At 36.3% G+C, this 24,507-nt stretch overlaps 1 protein-coding gene across 1 annotated transcript in view; it reads left to right on the forward strand.

Moving 5' to 3' along the window:
• The first annotated feature begins 979 nt into the window (after window positions 1-979).
• Window positions 980-24,507, forward strand: part of LOC133516880 (MAP kinase-activating death domain protein) — a 96,667-nt gene continuing 73,139 nt past the window's right edge. The window contains exons 1-2 of the mRNA XM_061849903.1: window positions 980-2,145; window positions 22,563-22,777. Coding sequence (XP_061705887.1) covers window positions 22,676-22,777 — 102 coding nt within the window. The 5' untranslated portion in view covers window positions 980-2,145; window positions 22,563-22,675. The remainder of the gene's footprint in view (window positions 2,146-22,562; window positions 22,778-24,507) is intronic.

The raw sequence follows: 24,507 nt of genomic DNA on the forward strand, positions 1-24,507 counted from the left end.
TTTGTAACAGTTTACTGACTTTAGAATATGTTATAATTAGATTACCTAATATTAAAAACAAATACATAATACCACATAATACTATTTCACTTCTATCTCTAACACGTACCATTACTGTTTTCGTTCCCTAATATTAAGCGTATACCTAATTATGTCAAAAACTTTTTCTTTTACTGCTCGTGAGACTCAGGAGATATTGCGTTAATTTTGAATTAATTTCATATATAAAACATTTTTTTTAATCAAAAGTTTAAAGGTTTTATACAACATTCTGAAACTCGGGTCCGTTACCCAGTAGACGTTTTTCGTGAGTTTGTTTTCGAATTCATATTTATAAGCCAGGAAAACGTGAAAACGAGCGATGCTCTGAATATATTTGCAATATTTAGGAATGCCCATCTTCTCATCTTCTGCCGTGCCTTATCCCTTTATTTGGGGTCGGCCCTACTCGTTTTACGACGCCAAGGCAGTCGGTCTGGGGTTGTCTACTTGACCAGTTGAGCTCGTTCTAATAGATCATTAGCACAACGTGGCGTACGGTCGCCCTCTACCTTTCTTTTTATCCAAGATAGCTAGGCCCTTCTTTACAGCGTTGTTTTCGTCCCGTCGCGTTACATGACCGTACCATCGTATACGACTTTCCACCATCTTATCCACCATGGGAGCAACTTTAAAAGAACCTCGGATATATTCGTTCTGCACTTTGTCCAATCTCGTTACTCCGGCTGCCCACCGTAGCATTTTCATTTCGTTCGTGTGCATCATCATGGCTGATCTTACTGTCGTTTTATAGACTTCACCCTTCAGCCGAATCGGCATTTTGGCATCACATAATACACCTGTAAGGGTTCTCCATTCTAACCAGGCTGCATTGGTTCTATGGGTAGCGTCCGCATCGATGTAGGCATCAGAGCTTAGGATCGATCCTAGATACTCAAATTGATGTACCTTCGGTCAATTGATATGGCTAGGATATCAGATAATGGTTCGTCTTGAAATTTACAATACAGGTACTTACTCTGTTTGTTTTGTCTCTGCTAATACGGAGGCCATTATTCTTTAGTGCTTGTTTCCAATCCTGCAAGGTGTTCTGTAGGTTCTTTCTGCATTTGTCAGCTATGACTATACAGCATATAATAAGTACCATGGGAGAGATGATTGTACGTGCTTGGTGAGGTAGTTCATTGACAGGTTGAATAGGTGTGGACTTAGGGCCGAGCCTTGATGCACTCCAACTTTGACCTTAAACGGCTTACTAACTCCAGCCACACTTCTCACTTGTGTACCGATGCGGTCATACGTATCTTGTACCATACAAAATGTAATATTCTGGTATTTTTTGTGCCCTCATAGTTTGCCATACTAATCGACGTCGTATTCTGTCAAAAGTCTTCTCGAGGTCTATGAACACGATGTGAAGGTCCTGTTTGCTAACACGATGCTTTTCCATGAGAATTCTTAGTTTGTATCGCATCAGTTGTGGATCTTCCTGGAGTGAAACCGTATTGATTTTCAGATATGGATATTTTGAGATTCCCAGATTTTGAGTGTATGGGATGTGAGCTTGTTACCCCTCTAATTTCCGCAGTCATGTTACAGTATGGCACAATATAGCTACATCGCCATGACTCGGGGATTCTATCGGAGATTAGGATTGCATGAAAGAGTTGGATCTCTAGGAATGCCCATATTCAATGAAATTGTTTGCAATAAAAAAAAGTTGATTGGATAGAAGAAATAGTTGATCCGCCCTGGTGTCTATTATATATATTCAATCATATATTTGTAATAACCGTGACTTTATTTTAAGTTTTGGTGTGTTTATTTACTTTGCTGTGCTTTTGAGGATAAAAGGTTACCTTTTAATAAAAAAATACATATGGTTTGTTTTTATTTTCCCCGCCTTAAAGATAACGTTGTTTCGCGGTTAACATTGAGCCCTTATCAATCACGGGTAATGTATAGGACTGTTAGCTGGCAGGGCGCCGCGGGAGGGGCAGTATCGAGCGTGGGCGCCGCGCATGCCTGCCGCCACTCGCGAACCACACGCGCCATGTACTACGTCGCTCGTACTCACCCTCGCGACCATTGCTCGTAATACTCTCGAACGATGTACAAATAGTGAAAAACGAACGCCAAATATAGGTAAGTCACTTTTTAAACTCGCTCGCTTTTGTTTTCACATTCGATGCCGGAACTCTGGTGGGTTCGAAATTCCATGGCGTCATGCTGACGTCCTGGTGACGTAACTTGGTGGGATCTGCTTGCATTAGATATGACAGTGGAACCACCGTCCTTTATCGGGTCACCGCTATCCATTGCTGGTACCAAATCCGAATGGAACTAGTGATAATTATGATCATTTTTAAACGAAGTTATAATAGGTATTCGATAACGTTTTTTAATTTAAATTTACGCGCATGATAATTATATATTCTAACTGATCGGTATTTTTCTAAAATGTTGTTATTATATGTAAGGTTGGGATAACCTTCGAAAGCGGGGTAATTTTTTTACGTCCTGTCTGGCCTAGTGGGTAGTGACCCTGCCTATGAACCGATGGTTCCGGGTTCAAATTCTGGTATTTATTTGTGTCATGACTCATGAGCACGAAAATTGGTTCCTGAGCCATGAGTGTTTTCTATGTATTTTAAGTATATATATATATCGTTGTCTAAGTACAACAACACAAACCTTATTGAGGACTGTGGGACTTACTCGTAGTCAATTTGTGTAAGAAATGTCCTATAACATAATTATATACATTTATTTTGAAAATGGGAAATATCTACTTACTAAATTACTTCAGCACTTTCTACTGCGGCTACAGTAAGATGCCGTGGCAAGGGCTGCAGTAGCGTAAATGACGCTGAACAATGTATATGAAGCCCCACATATAGATGTGTTTTCGGACAGTGTTGGTGGATTTAGTAGGAAACTTTTAATATATTTAAATGATTTCTGTGTAAAGATTTTACAAGAGTTCAATTTTTTGTTGAATTATATTAATAACAATGAATTACTACTACGTGAATGTTAATTGTTTATTTTTCGGACATTTTTAGGGTTCCGTAGCCAAATGGCAAAAAACGGAACCCTTATAGATTCGTCATGTCCGTCTGTCTGTCCGATTCTGTCACAGCCACTTTTTTCCGAAACTATAAGAGCTATACTGTTCAAACTTGGTAAGTAGATGTATTCTATGAACCGCATTATGATGTTTACACAAAAATAGAAAAAAAAACAATAAATTTTGGGGGTTCCCCATACTTAGAACTGAAACTCAAAAAATCTTTTTTCATCAAACCCATACTTTAAAAATGATATTGAGGTTTCTAATATAATTTTTTTCTAAACTGAATAGTTTGCGCGAGAGACACTTCCAAAATGGTAAAATGTGTGTCCAAAGTGGTAAAATGTTGAACAAGATCTAGTAAGTAGATTTTTTTTTAATACGTCTTAAATGGTACGGAACCCTTCATGCGCGAGTCCGACTCGCACTTGGCCGCTTTTTTTATATCTATATTATATTTGGGTTCTAATGAAATTGTATTTTTTTTTGTTGAGAATTTTAACCTTGTATGTAAGCGACTTGTTTTTATAAACTGTAATGCTTATATATTTTGTAATAGGTAAGTAAATAAACAGTTTATATGTATAACAGTATTCTCGTTTTATAGATATTTGTTATTTTTCAAAATTGGGGTAATATTCGTATTGAATAGATTCGAAGTGGCTAAGTTGCATTGGGGAATGAAATTAGTCACAAAATTCGCCCCGCGTCCCTCCAGATGCAAAGGAGCCCAACACGCTTGCCACGTTGAACCGCGATAGACAACCTTTGCATAAGGAAGGACCCGGAGCGAGGGTCATGAGGGTCATTCACTCTCTCTCAAACGTCTGCCCACTTCCCCAATAAACGTCTTGGCGTCACCAGTAGCCAGCGGTTTCCACGGCAAGAGGGCGCTTGATTAGGTATCTGATAGGCGAGAAACTGCTTTAAAGCTTTGTTCTGCCTCCATTTCTGAACTACGCACGTAGGCCATAATTGTATTTGTAAGCAAGCATATTGGTTGTTAATATTGTTAGGAATGTTAATGTGCCCTCCGGTGCAGCCAAGGTCGAGGTAATGGAGTTAAGTTGTCATTAATTGAGTTCCATAAGAGGCACGGGGCGTGCTCCCCGGGGCGTTCGTTGATCGAGGTTACGAACATTCCATATTAAGTTTATGTATGTCGTATTTATATTGAAAATCGTTAACGTTTAATAGGTATAACGTTGACGCGAGACTTAAACGCTTTAAGAGGGAAATATACCACGTGACCGTCCATAGAAAAAGAGGAAACGTTATTCCACTTCCATTCTGATATTTTCCTAGATATTTTCCATTCTCCATCATTTTTAGTATGTTATTGACACAATGAAAAACTATATTTATAGGTTTTCCTTTTTTTTTTCAAAATTGGCAAGACTCAAAAAAACATTGGGCTAGCGTGGGGACTATAGCCCGAGCCCTCTCGCACATGAGAGGAGGCCTGTGCCCAGCAGTGGGACGTATATAGGCTGAATTATGATTATTATTATATATAAAAACCGGCCAAGACCATGTCGGGCAATACTCAGTGTAGGGTTCCGTAGTTACCCGTTCGTAACTTAAGGCTGCCTTGAACGGGGGCTATTAGTAAATATCATGCTATTCGCTTATCACTTTTCCATACAAACTCTTATACAGGAAGGAACCTTTTCTCTGCAGCTCACTGTACATAACAAGCAAAAGGGAACTTCACAGCGCTTTATACGTCTTTTTACTAAGAAAAGACTTTTTGAGATAACTCTAAAACGGCTTAACTGATCATGTCCGCTGGGGGGCGCTAGGTATAGTTTTCATTCAATGTCCTTATTCTGCTCTATTTTCACGATTTTTTTATAGTTTTATAAGCTTTTATTTAATTAGCAATGTATGTCAAGTGTAAAAATGGGTGCACACATCTTACATACTTAAAAATATAGCCCATAGTTCTTATGTCGGCGAATTAAGACACGGAAAGCTGACCCCATCACCATGTGGGATATATAGCTTGGAAGAGAGAAAGAGATTCACTTTATCAAAAAATGGTCGCTGAAGACCGATATTCGTTTTGAAAGCCCTATCCAACGATACCCCACACCATTGGGTTGAACCGAAAAAATCATCCCTACTTTACGTGTAGGGGAAAGGATTTTTTAAAGTTTTTATTTTACCACTTTGACAGTATAATTGACTTATATATCCATGCTAAATTGTAGATTTCGAGCTAAGCCTCGGACGGTCAGACAGACGAACGTGGCGAAACTATAAGGGTTCGTATTTGATGACGGAACCCTAACAAAGCAAGTTAACGCACGTACGTAATATTAATGACAAAATAACCTACTAGGTATATAATGATTAATTAGAATTAGGTATTATATCCATAATTTCGGCGGACACTGCTATCTTACAGCTAAGAGGGGCAGGAAAAAATATCTTGCTGTCTCTGTCCATCTCAAGCAAGAATTGTCCTGAAAAAGGGTAGATCTTCTACTAACTGTGTAGGTATCTGTTTTCGTAAATATTTGCCGTAAAACGCCATCCTTCCGGTATCTAAAGTGCTTTAAAACATGCCACGTGCCAGTGGTAGGTATTCAAAATTATATAAATACGTCGACTTAAAAATAGAAACGGTCATTCGCTTTACTCTAGGCTTTTTCAAAAGCGACGACGGCTTAGCTGCATGAATGAAGCTTATATGCGATTACTTGTACTAACTGAGGGAAAATAGTGAAAATACTTCCTATATTTCCTTTATACATTGAAAAGTCTGAGAATCGGAAGCGTAGGCATTATTCAGATTTAATACGTTGGTACGATTCTGATTTGATACCACTCGGGTACATCTCACTCGGACTTACATATGGTAGGTAAAGATACATATTGATAGTTAAAGAATGTCATGAATAACCTTAAGACGTTGTTTATTTTCCACATAAAAGAAGTCCTACCTACCATTTTACCCTCGGATTACATTCGACCTTGTCTGACGCGTCACGCTACCCACCGTTGTTAACATTAATAGCAGATTCATAGGGATGATTAAAGATAGGTATATAAAAAACATGCCTGGAGATTATCTCTAAAAGAAGAAAATAAATCAAAATAAATTATAACACTTAACTGGTCTAATTTTCTAAGTAATGTATATAGGAGGTACTATCTAACAAAAGTTTTTTACATTTAAAATTATCAGTTTAGTTATGACTCTTATAGATAGAGAAAAATAGAGTATATTTTTGTCTTGTAAGTTATTTTCTATTCTAATCGAACTATTAGTAGGTAATATCTTTTATTTTATATGTAGAGGAGACAGGGTGAATTGGAACGTCTTTGACTCTCTCGGCTCTCATTTTCCATCTAATTTGTTTGGTTTCAATGATACGGCTGTATAAAAAATATGTAACTTTGACTAATTATACGGTAGTTTCGTAATTATAAGCGTTTTATAAAACCTCCCAAAAAAACTTAATTGACAGGGTCATATGAAATAAAGACTGGGGCGATTTAAACATCTGGGATCAGAAGCCTTTTTATAAATATACAGTATGTAACAGAATGAAAGGCAAAGAAAGAGACCCATTACGAAAAAAAATTGACTTTCCCGTAGGAAATTTCAACATCAGACCAGCAAAATATATGAAAAAGCCAATTTTTTTTCGCGATTTCGTAGTTGGTCCCATAGTTAAAGTTGCTCACTATGACCTAAACACTAACGGGTCTCTTTCTTTGCCTTTCATTCTGTTATATACTGTATTTATATTCTAACTTAATGTTAGATGTTTTTTTGCAATTTTTTTTTTGTTATTGATGAACACCACGCAAATTAGTTCAAACCAATTAGACAAATTTCCCAAGGAATTGAATTTTAATTTACATTTTTCAAATATTAAATTACGCGTAAAAATACGCAAGACTCTAGGTACACAAAATTCACCATAAAGTCGACTAGAATGCCTTAACCCATTTATAGTTAACGAAGTTGCATCAAGCTATCAATCGTTATCCAGTGATGAACACTTGAACAGTACGAGTATGAGAACATTAACACCAAGAAAGTAATGTTGCCCCATAAAAAAATCTGGTGTGCTTTAAGACACACCAGATTTTCACGCGATACGTTTTAGTGGCAAATACTGTCATGAAAGCTGAATATTTTCCTCTATGAGACCCCACGGTTGTCACGATCCGTTTTGAAGTTATTGAGCCTGTTTTAAACAACCCACGTTTAAATTGACTACAGCCTCCCCTACTTAATCATTATTACCATTAAATAATCATTAAAACCCGACCAACTATTACTATACAGGGTGATTCATGAGACGTGAGCAGGACTAAGCCTACACAATCAGTAAATGTTAATGAACCGTTCATCATCATATTTAAGTAAAACAATCTCGCTTTATTTCTGTTATTTAACTTTTTGGGAAGGACAAATTTGATAATCTACAATCATGAACACCCTACAACACTTAATTAAGAAAGATAAAACCTCTTTAACCGTTATGACAGCAGTTTGATTATGCAGAAAACAAAATGTCACACTTGAATGAGATACGATTTTTCAAAAGTAACCAGACTCCGATGACATTCAATTTGTCACTTGTTATGGATGAAACAAAGAGGGTGACCATACATGGCGTAAATAAATTAAAACATTTTTTTTTAACAGTAAAAAATAAAAGAACGTTAATCTCACAAATACTGGTACGAAACAGTTGCTTATAACTTACTGAATGCTCAAGCTAGATCCTGCTCACGTCTCCTGAATCACCCTGTATAGGCTTTCTTCCGGTATTACGAGTAAACAAACACCTAATGTTCCTTTCTTTTTCAAAATTGTTAGGTATTTAATAACGAATGAATTACAAGAAATAAGTTCTTCTTTCTAAGTTATTTATCCGTAATTCGATTGCGAAAATAGTACCTAAGTAATTTCTTATTTTAGCATCAATTGTAAAAGAGAAAAAAACATTTACTTTTGAGAAATAGAAAACCTACAAAAGGACAATTGTATTCTATTAACAGCTCAGCCCAGTAGTTTTATTTCAGGAACAAAGTGAACAAATAATACAGATTATTTTTTTACCATAATGGAATGTTTGGCTGGCTCGGGTGTCAATATTAGCACGAGCAGTTAAACAACAAGTTTGCTACCTTGTAAAACAAATAACTATAGTCTGTAAACATTTCGACTGCCTAAAGTCCTAAGCCATATGAGTGGTGCAAAGCGGGGTTCGGTTCGATAGGAGGGCCTTGTTATCTGCGCTATCAGGACTAACGGCATTGACTTTAACATTATGCTGGTGCGTTGCGATTACTTTAATGGAACACCTACTTTGCATATCGGTCATGCAAATTACGCAAGCCTTTCAGGCTTTCGAGTGATCAAGTTATTGGTGCCTAAGTGAAATGTGGTGATTTGAGGTCTATACTGCCCCATATCCAAACAACTGCGTAACACAGGTCGTCTTAGAACCCAGGGCCGAATTTAGGGGAGGGCAACCGGGGCTACAGCCCCGGGGCCTCCACAAAGGAGGGGCCCCCACAATAGAGACTTCGGAAAATTTACCATTTTGTTTTGAAAATAATTTGGGGCCAGGGGGCCTCCACTTCTTTATTGTCCGAGGCCTCCAGACCTGTAAATCTGGCATTGTTAGAACCGTTCCTCGTCTTTGGTGCTTTCAAAAAGGAATCCACGAATCATCGGACCTACTTATCTCGAGCACCTACCCGTCGAGATAAGAAACGAGCAATGCGACGAAATATTCAGGCGTAAATTGAGAAACCTTTTGTTGGAAAACCCTCTGTACTCAGTAAATGAGTTCATGGAAATGACATTTTGATTCAGAAATTGTTTTATTCTTATTGTTTTTTATTGACATTGTTTTCTTTATCATACAGACGATCCTTATTGGGAGATACTTACTATTTCAATGTTTTTTTTTAATAGGAACAGTCCGTTACATTGTTATATTTACATAGCACTCTATCTCTCTCTTGTGTTTTTTTATATTGTTGTTTGTTGACGATTCTTAGTGGGATATTATTTACAACACAAGAGAGAGATAGAGTGCTATGGAAGTATAACAATTCCTATTAGAGATTAATTGACTTTTTATTTATCGTTTTTATTTTTATTGTTCTTGTATTTTCGTAAGTTTTGACATGATAGCGGCCTACGTTGGTGTAACTTTGTAAGCGTCTTACCCCCTTATTCGTAAACGTCTATTAAAGTTGACAAACCGCTAATAATCGTTTGTCCCTTTCCGACGTATTGGTATGATGGAAAGGGACAAACCATTATTCGCGGCTTGTCAACTTTAGTAGACGTTTATGAATAAGGGGGTTAATGTCTATAAGTTTGTCAAAATTAGTGATTTGTGTCAGGATGATTTCGGCCGCTGTCTCGGCTTATGGATATTTTTCGGGAAACAACTTTGGCAAGCGATTTGAGTAGGTTTCGAAAGCTCTGAAGAAAATTCTCGATTTACGGTTTTCGATGATCTAATACTTACTTTCCATATTATATAGAAATGTGCCAACACTTAAAAAAATATTTTCAGAATCGTTCCGCCGCTATTTTTCATTTGCAATATCAGATAGTCGGTTTTGAAAGCTTTTTTTGAAAGCCCATGATAGCTGCCTACATTAGTGTAAGTTTGTGCTTAATGTCTAGAAGTTTGTCAAAATCAGTCATTTGTGTCAAGTAGATTTCAGTCGCTGAGTCGGCCAACTTCGAAAAGAAATTTAATCGGATTTTGAAAACTTTGACAAAAGCTCTGGATTTACTGTTTTCGTTGATATAATGCTTACTATAAACAAAAATATAGAAATGTATTAACATTTAAATAAATATTTTCAGAATCATTCCGCCGCTTACTTATTCAGTTGCAATATCTATAGATAGCAAGGAAAGTCGGTTCTGAAAGCATTTTGACTAAAAAAAACTTGTTACCGTTGATATAAATATAAAAATATTTTTCTGTCTAGAAAAGGGTTCATTTTAGTTTTGTACGCTTTGAATCTTACGGCCGTAAACTACTTTTTTAACAAAGACTCTAATAATCGTGGTAAGTGTATTTCGTAAACAGTAAATGTGAGGATTTAATCAATATTTTCGTGACGTAATGTTGGGATCTGATCAAGTAATTTTTGACACCTAGTTGATAAAATTTATCGTGATATGCATGCAATTTATTATGTGATGTTATTTATATTGTTTATATTGTTGTTTATTATATTATATTATGTTTAATTTATGTGATGTGAATTGTATGAAGCCCCACCTTTTATCTTCAACTTTGACCTATAAATACTCTTAATTTTTTTTAGATTTTTGACAAAGTTGCGTTCGGCACTCGAGGTCACAAACTTGGATTTTTCATTAGGCCAAGATAATTTTAAACAAGTTTTAAACTTTCCGTACTTTCTAAGAAGTCATTGGATTATAATGTACTTACCTAAAACTTCTACCCAACCCTCGGCCTGAAATTCGAAGCTATTATTGAAGAGCGAAGTACCCAGAGCGAGACACGAGTAACTGCCTATTTCGTTAACCTTACTCCAATTTACGCCCTGCAGGCGACATCTTTGACAGCAATGTCTACGCGGCAGGAGGCCGTCTGAGTTATTGCTCGAGACACTTATTTTTCGATATCTCGCAAAACCTTTATACCTTTAAAGGATGGGTCGTTAAGTATCGTACTTACATTCCACGTATAGGACCGAGGCTTTTCTTTCAAACGATTTATCTCAAGGCGGCTTTATTTCCCAAGAGTCGTAAATATGGAGGCCATTCATAGTCGTAAATGCTTCAGTTAGAAAACTAAGAAATGAGACCTGCGAGCCCTGATTTTATTACTTGGGAAAAATAACATTACGGATGAAAAAGTCGAGTGTAAATAACCTTCAGCGTTGTTGTAGGACAGAATCAATTGGTTGTTTATTATTAGTCACCGGGATGAGATGCGTGGGCAGTAAGCTAATCAATGCCATGCCTATACATGTAGGTACATAGGCAACACTGAAAATTCTTGGATAAGGCCACTTACGGATCAAATAACAAAAAATATAGCTTATGAAAATATTACTTTTAATCATGTTTTAACAGACTTCAAGATTTCAAAAGGACGATGCGCGATGTTCTTAATTCGGAAACGCATGTTACATATAATGATTTTTGTATTTTTATCAACAACTCAAGCATTTACATGTAAAAAGTGACATTTGATGAAGTGAAACTGCTGATGCTGATCAAAATAGAACTCTTCAACGACGCATAGTTCCCGCTTGGCGATTTGTCGTCTTCCTTATGTTTGTTCGAGGTTTTCAAGACAATTTTTTGTCAAACTCGAGATCTGATGGTAGAATCTATGAGAAAACGAGGGAACTCTTCAAATATGAAAGGCAAAGTCATACATACAGTGATTTTTGTATTTTCATCAACAAATCAAGCATTTACATTTAAAAAAGTGACATTTGATGATGTGGAACTGCTGATGCTGATCAGAATGGAATTCTTCGACTGCGCATAGTTCCCGTTTGGCGATTAGTCGACTTCGTCATGTTTGTTAGGCAAATTAGGCTTTCAGGACACATTTTTGTCAAGCTCGAGATCTGATGGTAGAATCTATGAGGAATCGAGGAAATTCCTCAAATGTTAAAGGCATACATGTAGTGTTTTTTTTTTCTTTAACAAATTAAGCATTTATATTGGGGAACTATTATCATCACGCGAGCGCGGGCGAAGTGAGCTATGGAGTCATCCAGCTTAACATGAGCGAGACGTCTACAAACGGATCATAATCAGAAAGCGAAACCTATACTGGTTCCTTTGATTGGTTAAACCATCCTTTTCGTTCGCCCAACGTTTTGGAACATCTGCCCTGCCGCAATTCATTTACTTATTTGGCGGATATTTAAGGGTTAACTGGTACAGAATGCCTTCCAGAAGGCATTAAGCCAGCATTTTGTAATTTTTTTATTTTTAATGACGTCACGCTATCAAAAAAAATGTACACTAGGGCAGTGATAACCCGTTACACCTGCTTACTTTTTGGATACAAATAATACTCCCACCGCTAAAATAATTAGGTACCGCCAAAAGTCCAAGACTTGACACGTGTTTCGCCTCTACGAGGCATCATTAGATGCTTTATAACTTTAGATGATGACGGGCTGATGTCCAGCAACGAAAACCGTTTGGCCACTGATTGATATGGATTTCCGCAAAGTAACGTCCCAACTAGCAAAAACACGCTTACAACAGTCTCAAGACTACAATTTTTTCGCTCTTATATTGATTTTATATCATCGTATAAGCCCGGATTTGGGCACAAATTATAAGAGTATTTATTTTAATATCGTTCTAATATCAGTCTAATTGAATGCTGTTTGCGTTTACAGTAATCTTCCCAAAACTAATTTAAGCTACCCCAGGCTAATATCGCTTTTACATAAGTATCTTGTAAGCCTAAATAAACTTATTTTGATTTTTTGGAAGATCACACAGAGTTAAAACATTCTATTTGTAAAGTATAAGTGTACGAATAAAATTAACTGCAGCGTGACAAAAAAAAGTGTAAATATTTATCAAACTGTTTATGAATTATGTTTAAATATAATAACGTGCTCGTTATCATCGTGTGTGTTCATGTTTTACGGTAAGTATTCACGTGGGAAAATATTATTTACTGTAAAGTAAACCCTGTTTTACGCTTCAAACTTCATGCGCCTGATCAAATATGGGTATTTGTATCCTCTTATAATTATTTTATTTATTTATTTGTATTGATAGGGAGCCATTGCTGTAGGTGTATTTTTCAAGCGCACTATTAGAGTATTTTAAGATTATTTACACTAACTTTGGCATTCTGAATACAAATGATATGGCCATGTTGAATTAAGTAGGGTTTCTTGCTTTACTTAGTAAAACCCTTAAATATATTTGTTTATCCTTACTTGATTACTAGACACATACTAATAAACTAAATGTCTTTTTATTTAAGTGACAAGGTTGTTGATGCGAAATGGTTAAATTTATGGATTCCCAAAATCGATTTAAGATCAAACCATCTTATATTGAACTTGTCTTGTGTGATTTAGTATCCTGATCCTATATCACTCCAATATCTTACTAAAGTGCCGCTGTTGATCTTATTATAGCTTTAAATAAGATCAAAAACGTACGTACTTACAGTGTCCTTATGCTATGCTGATATTAGCCTTACATTCTTACAATAGCATTTAGAAAGTCTAATATAAAATCAAATGAACTTAGAGAATGGGGATATAAGACCAGGTACTCTCAAGATCAATGAGACTTCGTTAATGTTATTGTAGGAGCAAGAGGCTTATAATAGTATTATGCTATGCTGATATTAGTCTTGCATTCTTACAATGGCATTTAGAAAGTCTAATATAAAATCAAATGAACTTAGAGAATGGGGATATAAGACCAGGTACTCTCAAGATCAATGAGACTTTGTAAATGTTGTTGTAGGAACAAGAGGCTTATAATAGTATTATAAAATGCTCTTATAAACATATATAAGACTAGGTAATAAGACTGACCTTACTAAAGTCTGTCCTAGCTTGTCTAAGACTCATATAAGAGCGATTGTTATTCCAAAACAATAATAAGAGCGCTATAAGCTCACCACTCTTATAAAGTGCGCAATCTGAGACTTTTTTGCTTGTTGGGGTCTGATTCTATTTATTATATACATACATAAAAAATATAGAAAAACGAAAGCAATACGTATACGAGTTTGTACAATGGTATTAAGAAACTTTTAGGTAGGTAAGTACTTCAAGATAAAGCCACGAAAGTCTTAAGGAGCACTGGATAGTCACAAGCAATGTACTTTTCATTTTTCATGCTCCGAAAGTGGGTCGTTTTTGTTCTAAGAAGTGTGCAGAAAATGATACGTTTCGGCACTAGAGCATTTTACTTTCGTAGTACGTTTTTTTCTTCTTTTACGATCAGCAATTAAAAAAAGTTGTACAATTTCCATTCTGATATTAAAGTACTCATTCCATAAATAACGATACTTTTACCTGTATTGTTAATTGAAAGTACTACCCTCAAGTAATACTATAAAGTTTATACTTAGTCATGTTTTTTTTTAAATGCACATGTATTTTACTTGCCTCGTATTCAAAATTAAAAGTAGAGTGTTTAACTCGGGTGAAAGGCACCATTTCATACCTTGGTTAATAGCAACCTACTGTTTCATTTCTCATGCTATGAAAGTGGGTCGTTGTTGTTCTATAAAGATAAAGTGTGCAGAAAATGTAAAATTTCTGCTCTACAGCATTTTACTTTCCAAGTAGGTACCTTCCTACGTTTTTTTACCATAACTAGGTTTTAAATGGAATTGTTGTTCAATTCTCAGTCTGATGTTTAACTCCCATAAATAAAGATATATTTACCTAAATTGTTAATTGAAAGTATTACCCTTAAGAAATACTATAAAAGTACTTAATCATGTTTTTTTTATTCACATACTGTATTTTTCTTTCCTCGAAATCGAAATGGATAGACTCAGTGCGTTCGAGCGCCAAACTACCTGAGTGCCTTTTATCCCTTGGTTAACAATCTATGCCAGAAAAAATGTAGATTCTATTTATAAGTATAGCAATATATGTAATAATATTACAGAACTATAACCTAACGTATTACAGCCCCACGTCAGAACGGAACTGTAGGTCGCCTTACTCATTCGTTGGTGGTATTGATTGACCCCTACTCTAATGAGGCTGCACTCCATTATAGGCTTTCCCGGAATATCAAATGGCTAATAGGATACAATGGCGTCGGTCTCTCCCATTAACGATTTTATTAACTCCCCCTGGCAGCGACGTACGTTATAACACTTATAACAAATACATACATACAACATAATATTCAATTATACATACGTCATGGGCTTACACCACGGGCTTACGCACTGGCGTTATTTGCGCATAAGCGGCAGTTAAATTATCATACATTTATAGAGATGGGTAGTAAGTAAATACTCACGGGTAAATACCGTAGTATTTACTCAATATTCCCATATTTACTCGTTTATACTTAACACTTTTCCAGGCCGCACCCATCTACAAGGTTTTCCCAAAAAATCCAAATATATTCCAACTAATCCAGCTTTGATGATTCATTTGAAGACAAGTAACATTTCCTGAAAGTGTAATCTAATTTGAACCTTAAATCGGAATGCTAAAGTTGAAATTCTAATGGCGCGTATGTGGTCGATAAATCGTACTATACCTGGAAAAGAGTTAAATCGGTGGGTATGTCTATTTATATTGCTAAAAGGGACATCTAAATTTGAATATAGGTGTGTTTTGTAAGCTGCTACTGGTTTAAGTACTCAAAATTGTTAGAAATATTTTAAGGGGGGCACTCCATACATATAACTAATTGTCACAAAAAAACTCAGAAACCACCAACGTGTTGCACTGCATGTTTTTAAATAGGTCTTTAAAAAGAACTGTGTGATTGATTGAAGAAATATATACTGTGCGGATGAATGATGTGCTAGTCGTTCAAACACTGAAAAATATATGGGATTATCTTTCACGTAGCTAGGATCATATTATTTTGATACCTCTTGATCAAAACAGGTTTTATATGGGGATGATGTTATGCATTTTAAACAATCATTGATATTAAGAAACTTTCATTTTTAAATTGTTCAGGTTCTTGTTTTAATAATTTAAATTTGTGATAGTAAATACGAATCGTCGTTGTAGGTGGCGCTTTTTTATGTGTACTTTTTTACTAAGTCCTGTTATATCTCGCTGCTATTTATAACTATTCGTTAAGTTCGCGGACGGCTGGACCTTCTTCCTCGCGTTGTCCCGGCATTTTGCCACGGCTCATGGGAGCCTGGGGTCCGCTTGGCAACTAATCCCAAGATTTGGCGTAAGCATTAGTTTTGACGAAAGCGACTGCCATCTGACCTTCCAACGCAGAGGGTAAACTAGGCCTTGTTGGGATTAGTCCGGTTGGTCGCGGACGGCTGGACCTATTTGGCTAATTTTGGTATTGGAATATTTCTACGTCCAGGGACGGTTTGAACGATGAACAAATAAGGAAAGAATGCGAGGAAAATAGTAAAAACAAAAATGATACTTTTCCATACAACCTGTTCCAATGACGACGTGTTCAATACGAATTTCTGCATGTTTGCTCTGATCAAGATGAAGATCGAATAAGAATAAGAAGAATAAGAAACCATTTATTGCCACACAAAATACAATTTTTAACTTAAAAAAATAATAATTGGCATGCGCGGCAAAAGGAACGGACTCAGCATACGCTGCGTCAGCCATTTTATTACAAATTGACTGCGCAGCGCTGATTTTCAGTCCGTCCCCTTCACTGAACCACATTGATATGACATGCGGGTTAATGGATTTTTTGTTTTATTTAGCTTGTGAGAGAAGATCGATATCTGAGGATCCTAGAGGACCTTTATACTGAATTTGAGCTCTAAAATGAAACAAACGCCCGCCATCTTGGATTTCTGCATTTTTTCTCTGATCATAATGAAAATCGATATCTGAGGATCCGAGCGGCCCAACATTATGATTCTGAGATAAAATTTTGCAAAAACGCCTGACATCTTGAATTTCTCCGTGTTTGCTTTTATTATGATGAAAACCATTCCATCCATTATGAGTATTGCATTTTTTAATAGTGGAGCCACTTTTACGCTGATATTTTGTTTGACGTTAGTCTTCCATGTTTTTTTTTTGTTCGCTGTTCATCTCATTGATTATTAGTAGCTAGGTACCTCTACCTCTTAATTCTCTATATAACAAAATCTCATAAAATTTGTAGCGACTCAACTCGTTTGGTACTCGTATTATTAAGTATTACACGGCACCATTTCTCTACGTTGCGCCCCGTTGATTGAACTGGAAGCGGGGAAATTGAAGGGGGAGGAAATGGTGTGCCAGATTATGTTACCTTCAGAATACAATTTTCTTACCTAATAAGTGATTCCTCACAAATGACGTAGGTAATATTATAAAATGATGTATATAGGTTTATGTAATCGTGTTTCTGTTCCCTTATTCTCAAATATAAAACATTAACGAGGTTTATGTATGTACGTACCGATAATTATATGTTTACGTATTTTTCTAAAATGTTCGCGGGAATATTGACGTTTTGTTTTGTTGTATTTATTTGATAATAACATTACATTATAAATTGCTAAGTTATGGCAATTTATATGAATACATGTTAGTTATGACCGACGTGATTTATCCAATGTTCATTAGCGAGAAGACATCGGTAATTTTGTTTTCATTTCTCATGCTCTGAAAAGTGTGTATAGACTGTCGTGTGTTTGCCGGCAGAAAATTATAGGTCCATTTCTGTTCTAGAGCATTTTACTTTCCAAGTACCTACCTGCGGTAATTCCGGACCGACACGACCTTTAAGAAAAGAGCGTACTCCCATCTTAAAGGCCGGCAACGGGCTTACAACCCCTCTGTGTTGTAGGTGTCCATGGGCGGCGGTAATCGCTTACCATTAGATGATCCGTCTCCTCGTTTGCCTCCTCTATGATTACAGAAATTTTAATTTTTTACAACAGTCAATTAAAATTAGGTTTAAATGGATTTGTTGTACAATTTCCATTCCGATTTCTAACTTCCCATCCCTTAAATAACGATACTTTCACCTAAATTGTTAATTAATGAATTTACTTATTACATACAACATAGTGGTCTACATATTGTTAGTTTTGAACATTTAATTTTTTGTTGGGATAATAAATGATTAAAAGGGATTTGGTCCTCTGGCTCATTTTGTACATAAGACGACATCAAACTTATTGGCGGCAGCGAAAGAAAAAAACATAGGAGACTAACGTCAAACAAAATATCAGCGTAAAAATGGCCCCATTATTAAAACACGCAATATTAATAACGGACCATTTGCAACTCGTCAAAGTTCAGGTCTTGTTTTCTTCGACGAAACTTCATTTGACCATGATTAGTCAATGGGGTTGGCAACTGTCAAAGGTTTGCATAGATGGCGCCATCATAGCTTGCCCCTGTCTCTAGTTTTATTCTATGAGTTTTGGCTTAAAGTACTGGAATCCAGGTCACAAAATTCCAAAAAAAAAACAAGAATTTGACACAATTCTAGGGATTGACAGGGCAAGCTATGATGGCGCCATCTGTTTAATACTTCGACCGGCCAACCCCATTTAAACCACCTGAACTACGATTGGTCTATTATAAAATGAGGCGCTGTGATTGGCTGTAGCGTTGTCACTTGAAAATACATGTCAATTGAAACCAACTCTAGGTAGACTGTTTCATGCAATATAGACCAGTTTTAAATGCAATATATTAATGAACGAACCAATTAATACATTGTGCCATTCATCTTATAGGGCACCTGCGACGTTTAGTTAGGAGGCACAGAAATATGTTAGATGTAAATTAATGTAAATTTGATAGGTCAAAATTGGAAAAATACAGCTGGCATTTTAGATTTTGCTCTGATCAAGATGAAAACCAATATCTGAGGATCCGAGAGGCCTTTATTATGAATTTGAGATCAAAATTTAAAAAAGAGACACTTCCAAAGTGGTAAAATATGTGTCGTCGTCCACCCCCCCCCCATGTAACTTCTAAAATAACAGAATGATAAAACTAAAAAATATATGATATGCATTACCATGCAAACTTCCACCGAAAATTGGTTTGAACGAGATCTAGTAACTAGTTTTTTTTTAATACGTCATAAATGAAAATGGTACGGAACCCTTCATGGGCGAGTTCGATTCGCACTTGGCCGCTTTTTATTGCCTAGCACTCGTGTACTAATTATGGATCTACAGATGTCTATTTAATTGAAATCCGCTAAATAATTTAGGCGCTAGAAGAAAAAATATGACTTAATATTCGGAGTCCTCTCAAGGCGGTTGGTTTAATTTTTCTGTAATAAAACAAGTGTAAACAAGTTGTGAAGGGTAAGAGGAATCTAACGATATGTCATTTTTTTTTTAAATCCGTCCAGAATCCTAAGCTACAGGCTGAACTGAATCATCAGTAATTAAACCCATAATCCTACTTTCTGGATAAGTCGCAGTCGAGTAAAATGTTAATATTGGGGTAGATCACGTACAATTGTATAGTTAAAAGTAGAACTCATATTCCATCGAGTTTCCTATTAAGAGAATGTTCCCTGGAAGTGTATAAGCGTTAAACTTAGATTCAGCAAGTATTTTCTATAAAAAGATGTATTTTTTCCGCAAAGATATCCAGGACTTTTTTGTGTAGAATTTAATAAGCTTTAATAGTTCCTTACATAACTTACATTATACATATTTTCATAAAGAATGTAGATTTATAGTAAAACGCGAATTTCTTCTGGATGGTACACATTTTCCAAGATGGCTGCGATTCCTCGAGGTCCCCAAATGTCAAATGGTGTGGGCATGAAAAAAAGTTACTTTAATTTATATACATACCAAATTTCATGACTGTTCTAGTGATTTGGAGGTTGGTCTTAATCCGATTGTGCTAATTAGAAACGTCAGTATTTTAAAAGTAAATTTACATGGTTCGTATGAATTAGTGACAAAATTAAACTTTTTTATTCACAATCCATAACTCCCGCGGGAACAATATAGGCATTTTTTCTTTAGTACACCTGCATGAAATAAGATCTTTTTAGAGCAAGTGTGATGAAAAAACTATTACCAAATCAGCAAAGATACCGCTTGGACGACAGTGTACAGGGGGATCTGTGCCAAAGCCGATAACTGGCAGGAAGTGGCACACGATCCCGATCCCTCTTGTCCTATTTCCCTGCATTTGAGGAAAGCCCTTACATACGACTAGAATAGAGATTTTTTTTACACTCAGCCGGCAGTTCCCTACTTCGCGGCCTTTTCTAATACTAATGTATCTACCGCCCACGTACGAGTATTATTGAGCATCGCTTTTAGATTTTTGGGTCCGCGGGATCCCTATGTTGAGAACAGTAGACTGCCGTGGACAGCCCGCGGGGTCAGCATAAATAGGTCAAGGCTATTAGGTCAGGGGCTCCGGCACTATGCTCGTGCGGTTTTAATTAGGTATGTCTTAAATCAATAACAGTCGATGGAGCTGCAGCTCGAGAACTCTCGAGAAACTCGGCAATTCGCATTGTTATTCACGTCTGCAATACGCTCGGAAACTCGCAAGTAGAATTATTCTAACAAGATTTATCTGCCTCTTTACTTGGAACGATATGATTTTATATTTTCTCATTATTAAACCAATTGGCTACTTGACAGTTTTTGTAAATAATGTCAATTGATCCTGATTTTTCTAAGGATCAAATGTCTATATAGGACTCATGCCATTTAAACAACACAAAAGTCAGAACTTACAGTTAAAATCTGACGCTCGCACTCGACGATTGAACGCCTCTAACAAAATGATATTGTAATGTAACGTCACATCACATAATTAGTCTGTCCTAACTCCTAAATAGGGTTGTTAAAATTCTCCTCTTCCTAATGTTTTGTCTTAATGTTTTTGTTTTGAAATGTGTTTTCTTATTTTTTGTTTTTATTACTAGGGTCCGACTGAAAACCAGCGTTACATTTACTGCAACTTAACGCTGAGTCGAGCCCCTTTTTAACATCACGCTGATTATATGTCAGTCAACGCATCTTAGTATTAACTTGTTTTAGTAGTTTTAAGATTTTATGTTCAAATGTACAAATGCGATATTTGTGATGTTAAATAAAACTTTTCTATGTCTATGTCTAAAAGACTAGTCTTGAAGACTTTGAAACCTTAAAGACTCTCAAACCTTGAAGGTTCAAGCTTTGAAGCCTTAAGCGTTGAAGCTTTTTACGAGCTCTTAAAGGTAAGTTTTTAAGACTCGGGCCTCATAGAGAGCTCAAGCTTTAAAAACTCGGGCCTATTGAAAGCTCGCCCCCCGAACCTCGAAGGCCTGAGTCGAGCGTTAAGAGCTCAAACAATGAACGTTCTAGGCAGAAAGTATTATTGTGTTTTTTTTTAACGAATATTATGAACCTAATTACGTTGCCACTTTGTAGTCATGACTGGGTGTAGTGATTAATGTAACCAGTTGTCAATATCAAGGAAATACCAAATTAAAATAATAAATATTCACTTAATAAAAATGTCTTTATTTTTTTGTACTATAATTGTATACACAAGCTATCTCTGGTAATAAAACAAAAAATCCATTAACCCGCATGTCATATCAATGTGGTCCAGTGAAGGGGACGGACTGAAAATCAGCGCTGCGCAGTCAATTTGTAATGAAATGGCTGAGGCAGCGTATGCTGAGCCCGTTCCTTTTGCCGCGCATGCCAATTTTTTTTAAAGTTAAACATTGTATTTTGTGTGGCAATAAATGGTTTCTTATTCTTATTAACAGATCGCAAAAATACTGATGTCACTCATAAATAGGATTGGAGATTTATTTTTAGAGGTATTATTTATCCACTCTAATTGATATTTTACAAACAAAACTGCGATAAAGTCCAATTATATTTTTTCTTTTTTCCCTTCTTTCACAAAAAAAAATTATAATATTTTTTTAATTCTAATGACCTCAGGATAACGCTGTTAAAATCGCTCGGGTTCCTCATGGGCACCCTGTATAAATATCTAATATGGCATAGATTGATCTAATTTGTTAGACGCTTTTAAGACTTAAATGCTCCAAACCTTATAGACTTAAACCTTCAAAGCTAAGGAGGATTTAAAGCTTGAGGCCTAAAGACTCGAGGTTTCTGTGATCATACGCAGCAACGCGAACTTATTAATTTGAGGCTTATACGGTCGAGGCTTTATGGTTAAAGGCTTCTAGACTCAGGAGGCCTACCGCGAAAATCGAAGTTCGTCAATTGCGGGCATTTTTCTCTGTCACTCTAATTACGTCTTAGTGAGAGTAAAAGAGAAAGATCCCCGCAATTGGCGAATTTCGGTTTTCGCGGCAGGCCTCCAGCAGTCGCGACTCAAGTCTTGTAGGTTACGCCTCGAAGCTTAAATTCACAACACTACTCCTAAATGTATGGAAAATCAAGAAAATTGCTATTTTGACCCTGAAATATTGCGTTTATATAAATAGTTGTTTTACAATTAAATTGTCAATAAAATGTAAGGAATTGAATGGTACCATTTTCTTTTTACTTTTAGTACCTAAGTAAAAAAAAAAATTTTTTTTTGAGGCACCAAGCTTTTTAATTTTTTTATATTCTCAATATGTCTTTTTAAATTCCACTTTTTTTATAATGGATGACTCGTTTTGTATCCATTTAGCTAAATTTTGTCATAATATTCAACATGTGTCAAGTACCCAATTACAAAGTTTAGTCGGATAGGTACTCATTGTCATATATTTAAAAAGTTCGGGCTTTGTTGCTGTCAATAATTAATAAAAACTTTGAGAACTTCTTGGCAACATAATTAATAATCTTTTTTGTTTCAGCATTTTAGTGAAAAGTGATAATTATGACAAGCAATATCTTAATTAAATACAATGATTTCGAGAAACCCGACGCTTAGAGCGGTGAAGCACTGCAACAGTCGCACATCGGAAACATGGACATCCAGAAGCAGCACTTGTGCCCGCGGCTGGTGGATTATCTAACCATCGTGGGCGCGCGCCCTTACACCTCGGGGAAAGGCCTCGCTCCAGTTCAGGTAAGCTATTTTTAATTAAAAATGTATGAATCATAATATGTAGTATGGAGTAGTATGGTATGGATACAGGGGCGGATTAAGAAGGCGCGGGGCCCTTAGCACAATAGCTCGCGGGGCCCCCTGGTTTGAAAAAAAAAAAGATTAAGTGCGAGTCGGACTCGCACCCTGAGGACTCAGTACCATCACAACATTTTTACGATGTCTTAATTTTTTTTTACTAGTTTTCGATTAGTTTGTAACATGTTATGCAGTGTATCTTATAGTTTCGCCATGTCCGTCCGAGGGTTCGCTCCGTGATCGTTAGTGCTAGATAGCTGTAATTTGGCATGGATGCATAAATTATGCATTGCGACAGTACGGTAAAATAAAAACTACTTATAAAAAAAAATAGGGTACCTCCCATACAAAATGTTTTTTCTTAATTTTTTTTGCTTTGACCCTACAGTGTGGCGTATGGTTAAATAAGGTCTTTCAAAACGAATAACGGTCTTCAAAACCTTTTTTTTTTAAGTTATTATTTTTGGAAATAATCGCTCCGAAAGATAAAATTAAAGCTTAATATATACTTTCAATGAAAATTATAGAAAACTATAGTACCTACAAGTGTGGTATGGAACCTTTTACTACTATAGTAGTTCTATCTATACACATTAATTAGTAGACATAACTATTAAATTGCCAAAAAGTTGCAAATTTGTACTATAAGCGATTAGGAAGAAGGGCGGGGCGCGTCTTCGTGGATGACACGGACTATAGGTATATGACGTCATTTAAAATCCGGAGTATTTTTCTTTTAAGGAATTCCTATTTTTTTAATTGTTTCTTTTTTGCCATTTTTAAAAAGCCTAATTTTAATGAGGATGTGTTATCTTATCACATATCCTATCTTTTATATAGGTTTCCTCCTTACCTTCGGCTTTCATCATCAACTTCGATAATATTGTATTGTCACCGATTTTTCCCTAGTATGCGAATTTTTAGATTTCGGCTCGCCTGCTGCTCGGCCTTAGTTCTTGCTCGAAAGTACGACTTGCTGGGATAATTTGGGTATCGGGCCCTATGCAGGGCTTTACATCCGGCCTACGCGAATGCAAAGCCCTGCATAGGGGCCCCGCTGTTTTCTTTTTATAACGGCTTTGCAGCAACTCGGCATATTTCGGGCGCCCGGCCAGCCGTAGAGGAGCGCGTCCTTTGGCCTACTACGGGTTTAAAGCTGATCATCATTAGGCATTAGATGTAAGGTGCAATTTGTTATTTGAAATAATAAATAAATCATCCTTCCTTGCTTTTCACTAATATGTTTTTTTTTAACACAGTATCTTCTTTTGTTCGTTTACGTGCTCTGCTGTTTCCTGCAGCTTAGCCATGCACAAAAGTTTTGAGACACTCTGCACCTTCGGTTTTATGCTAAACTCTGCTCTTGGTCTTTGCGTAAGCCTAAAAATTATTTAAATTTGGTATCGTCATAAAGAAAAATTTACAGGATAATAACAAATAATAATAATTGATCAATATTGTTACTGACTTACGAAACAAATACATTGTAAATAAAATGTGGTAGTACAGGATCAGCGGAGTGCGAGTTCTACTTGAACTTGGCCGGTTCCACGTGCCGAAATCGCATGGTCAGGGTCGGAGCGCGGGGCCCCCCTTAGGCGCGGGGCCCTTAGCATATGCTTCTTCTGCTGTTCGGTTAATCCGCCACTGTATGGATATATTCTTCGTTGTCT

Source organism: Cydia pomonella, chromosome 4 (assembly GCF_033807575.1).
Source record: "Cydia pomonella isolate Wapato2018A chromosome 4, ilCydPomo1, whole genome shotgun sequence".
Taxonomy (NCBI): Eukaryota; Metazoa; Arthropoda; class Insecta; order Lepidoptera; family Tortricidae; genus Cydia; species Cydia pomonella.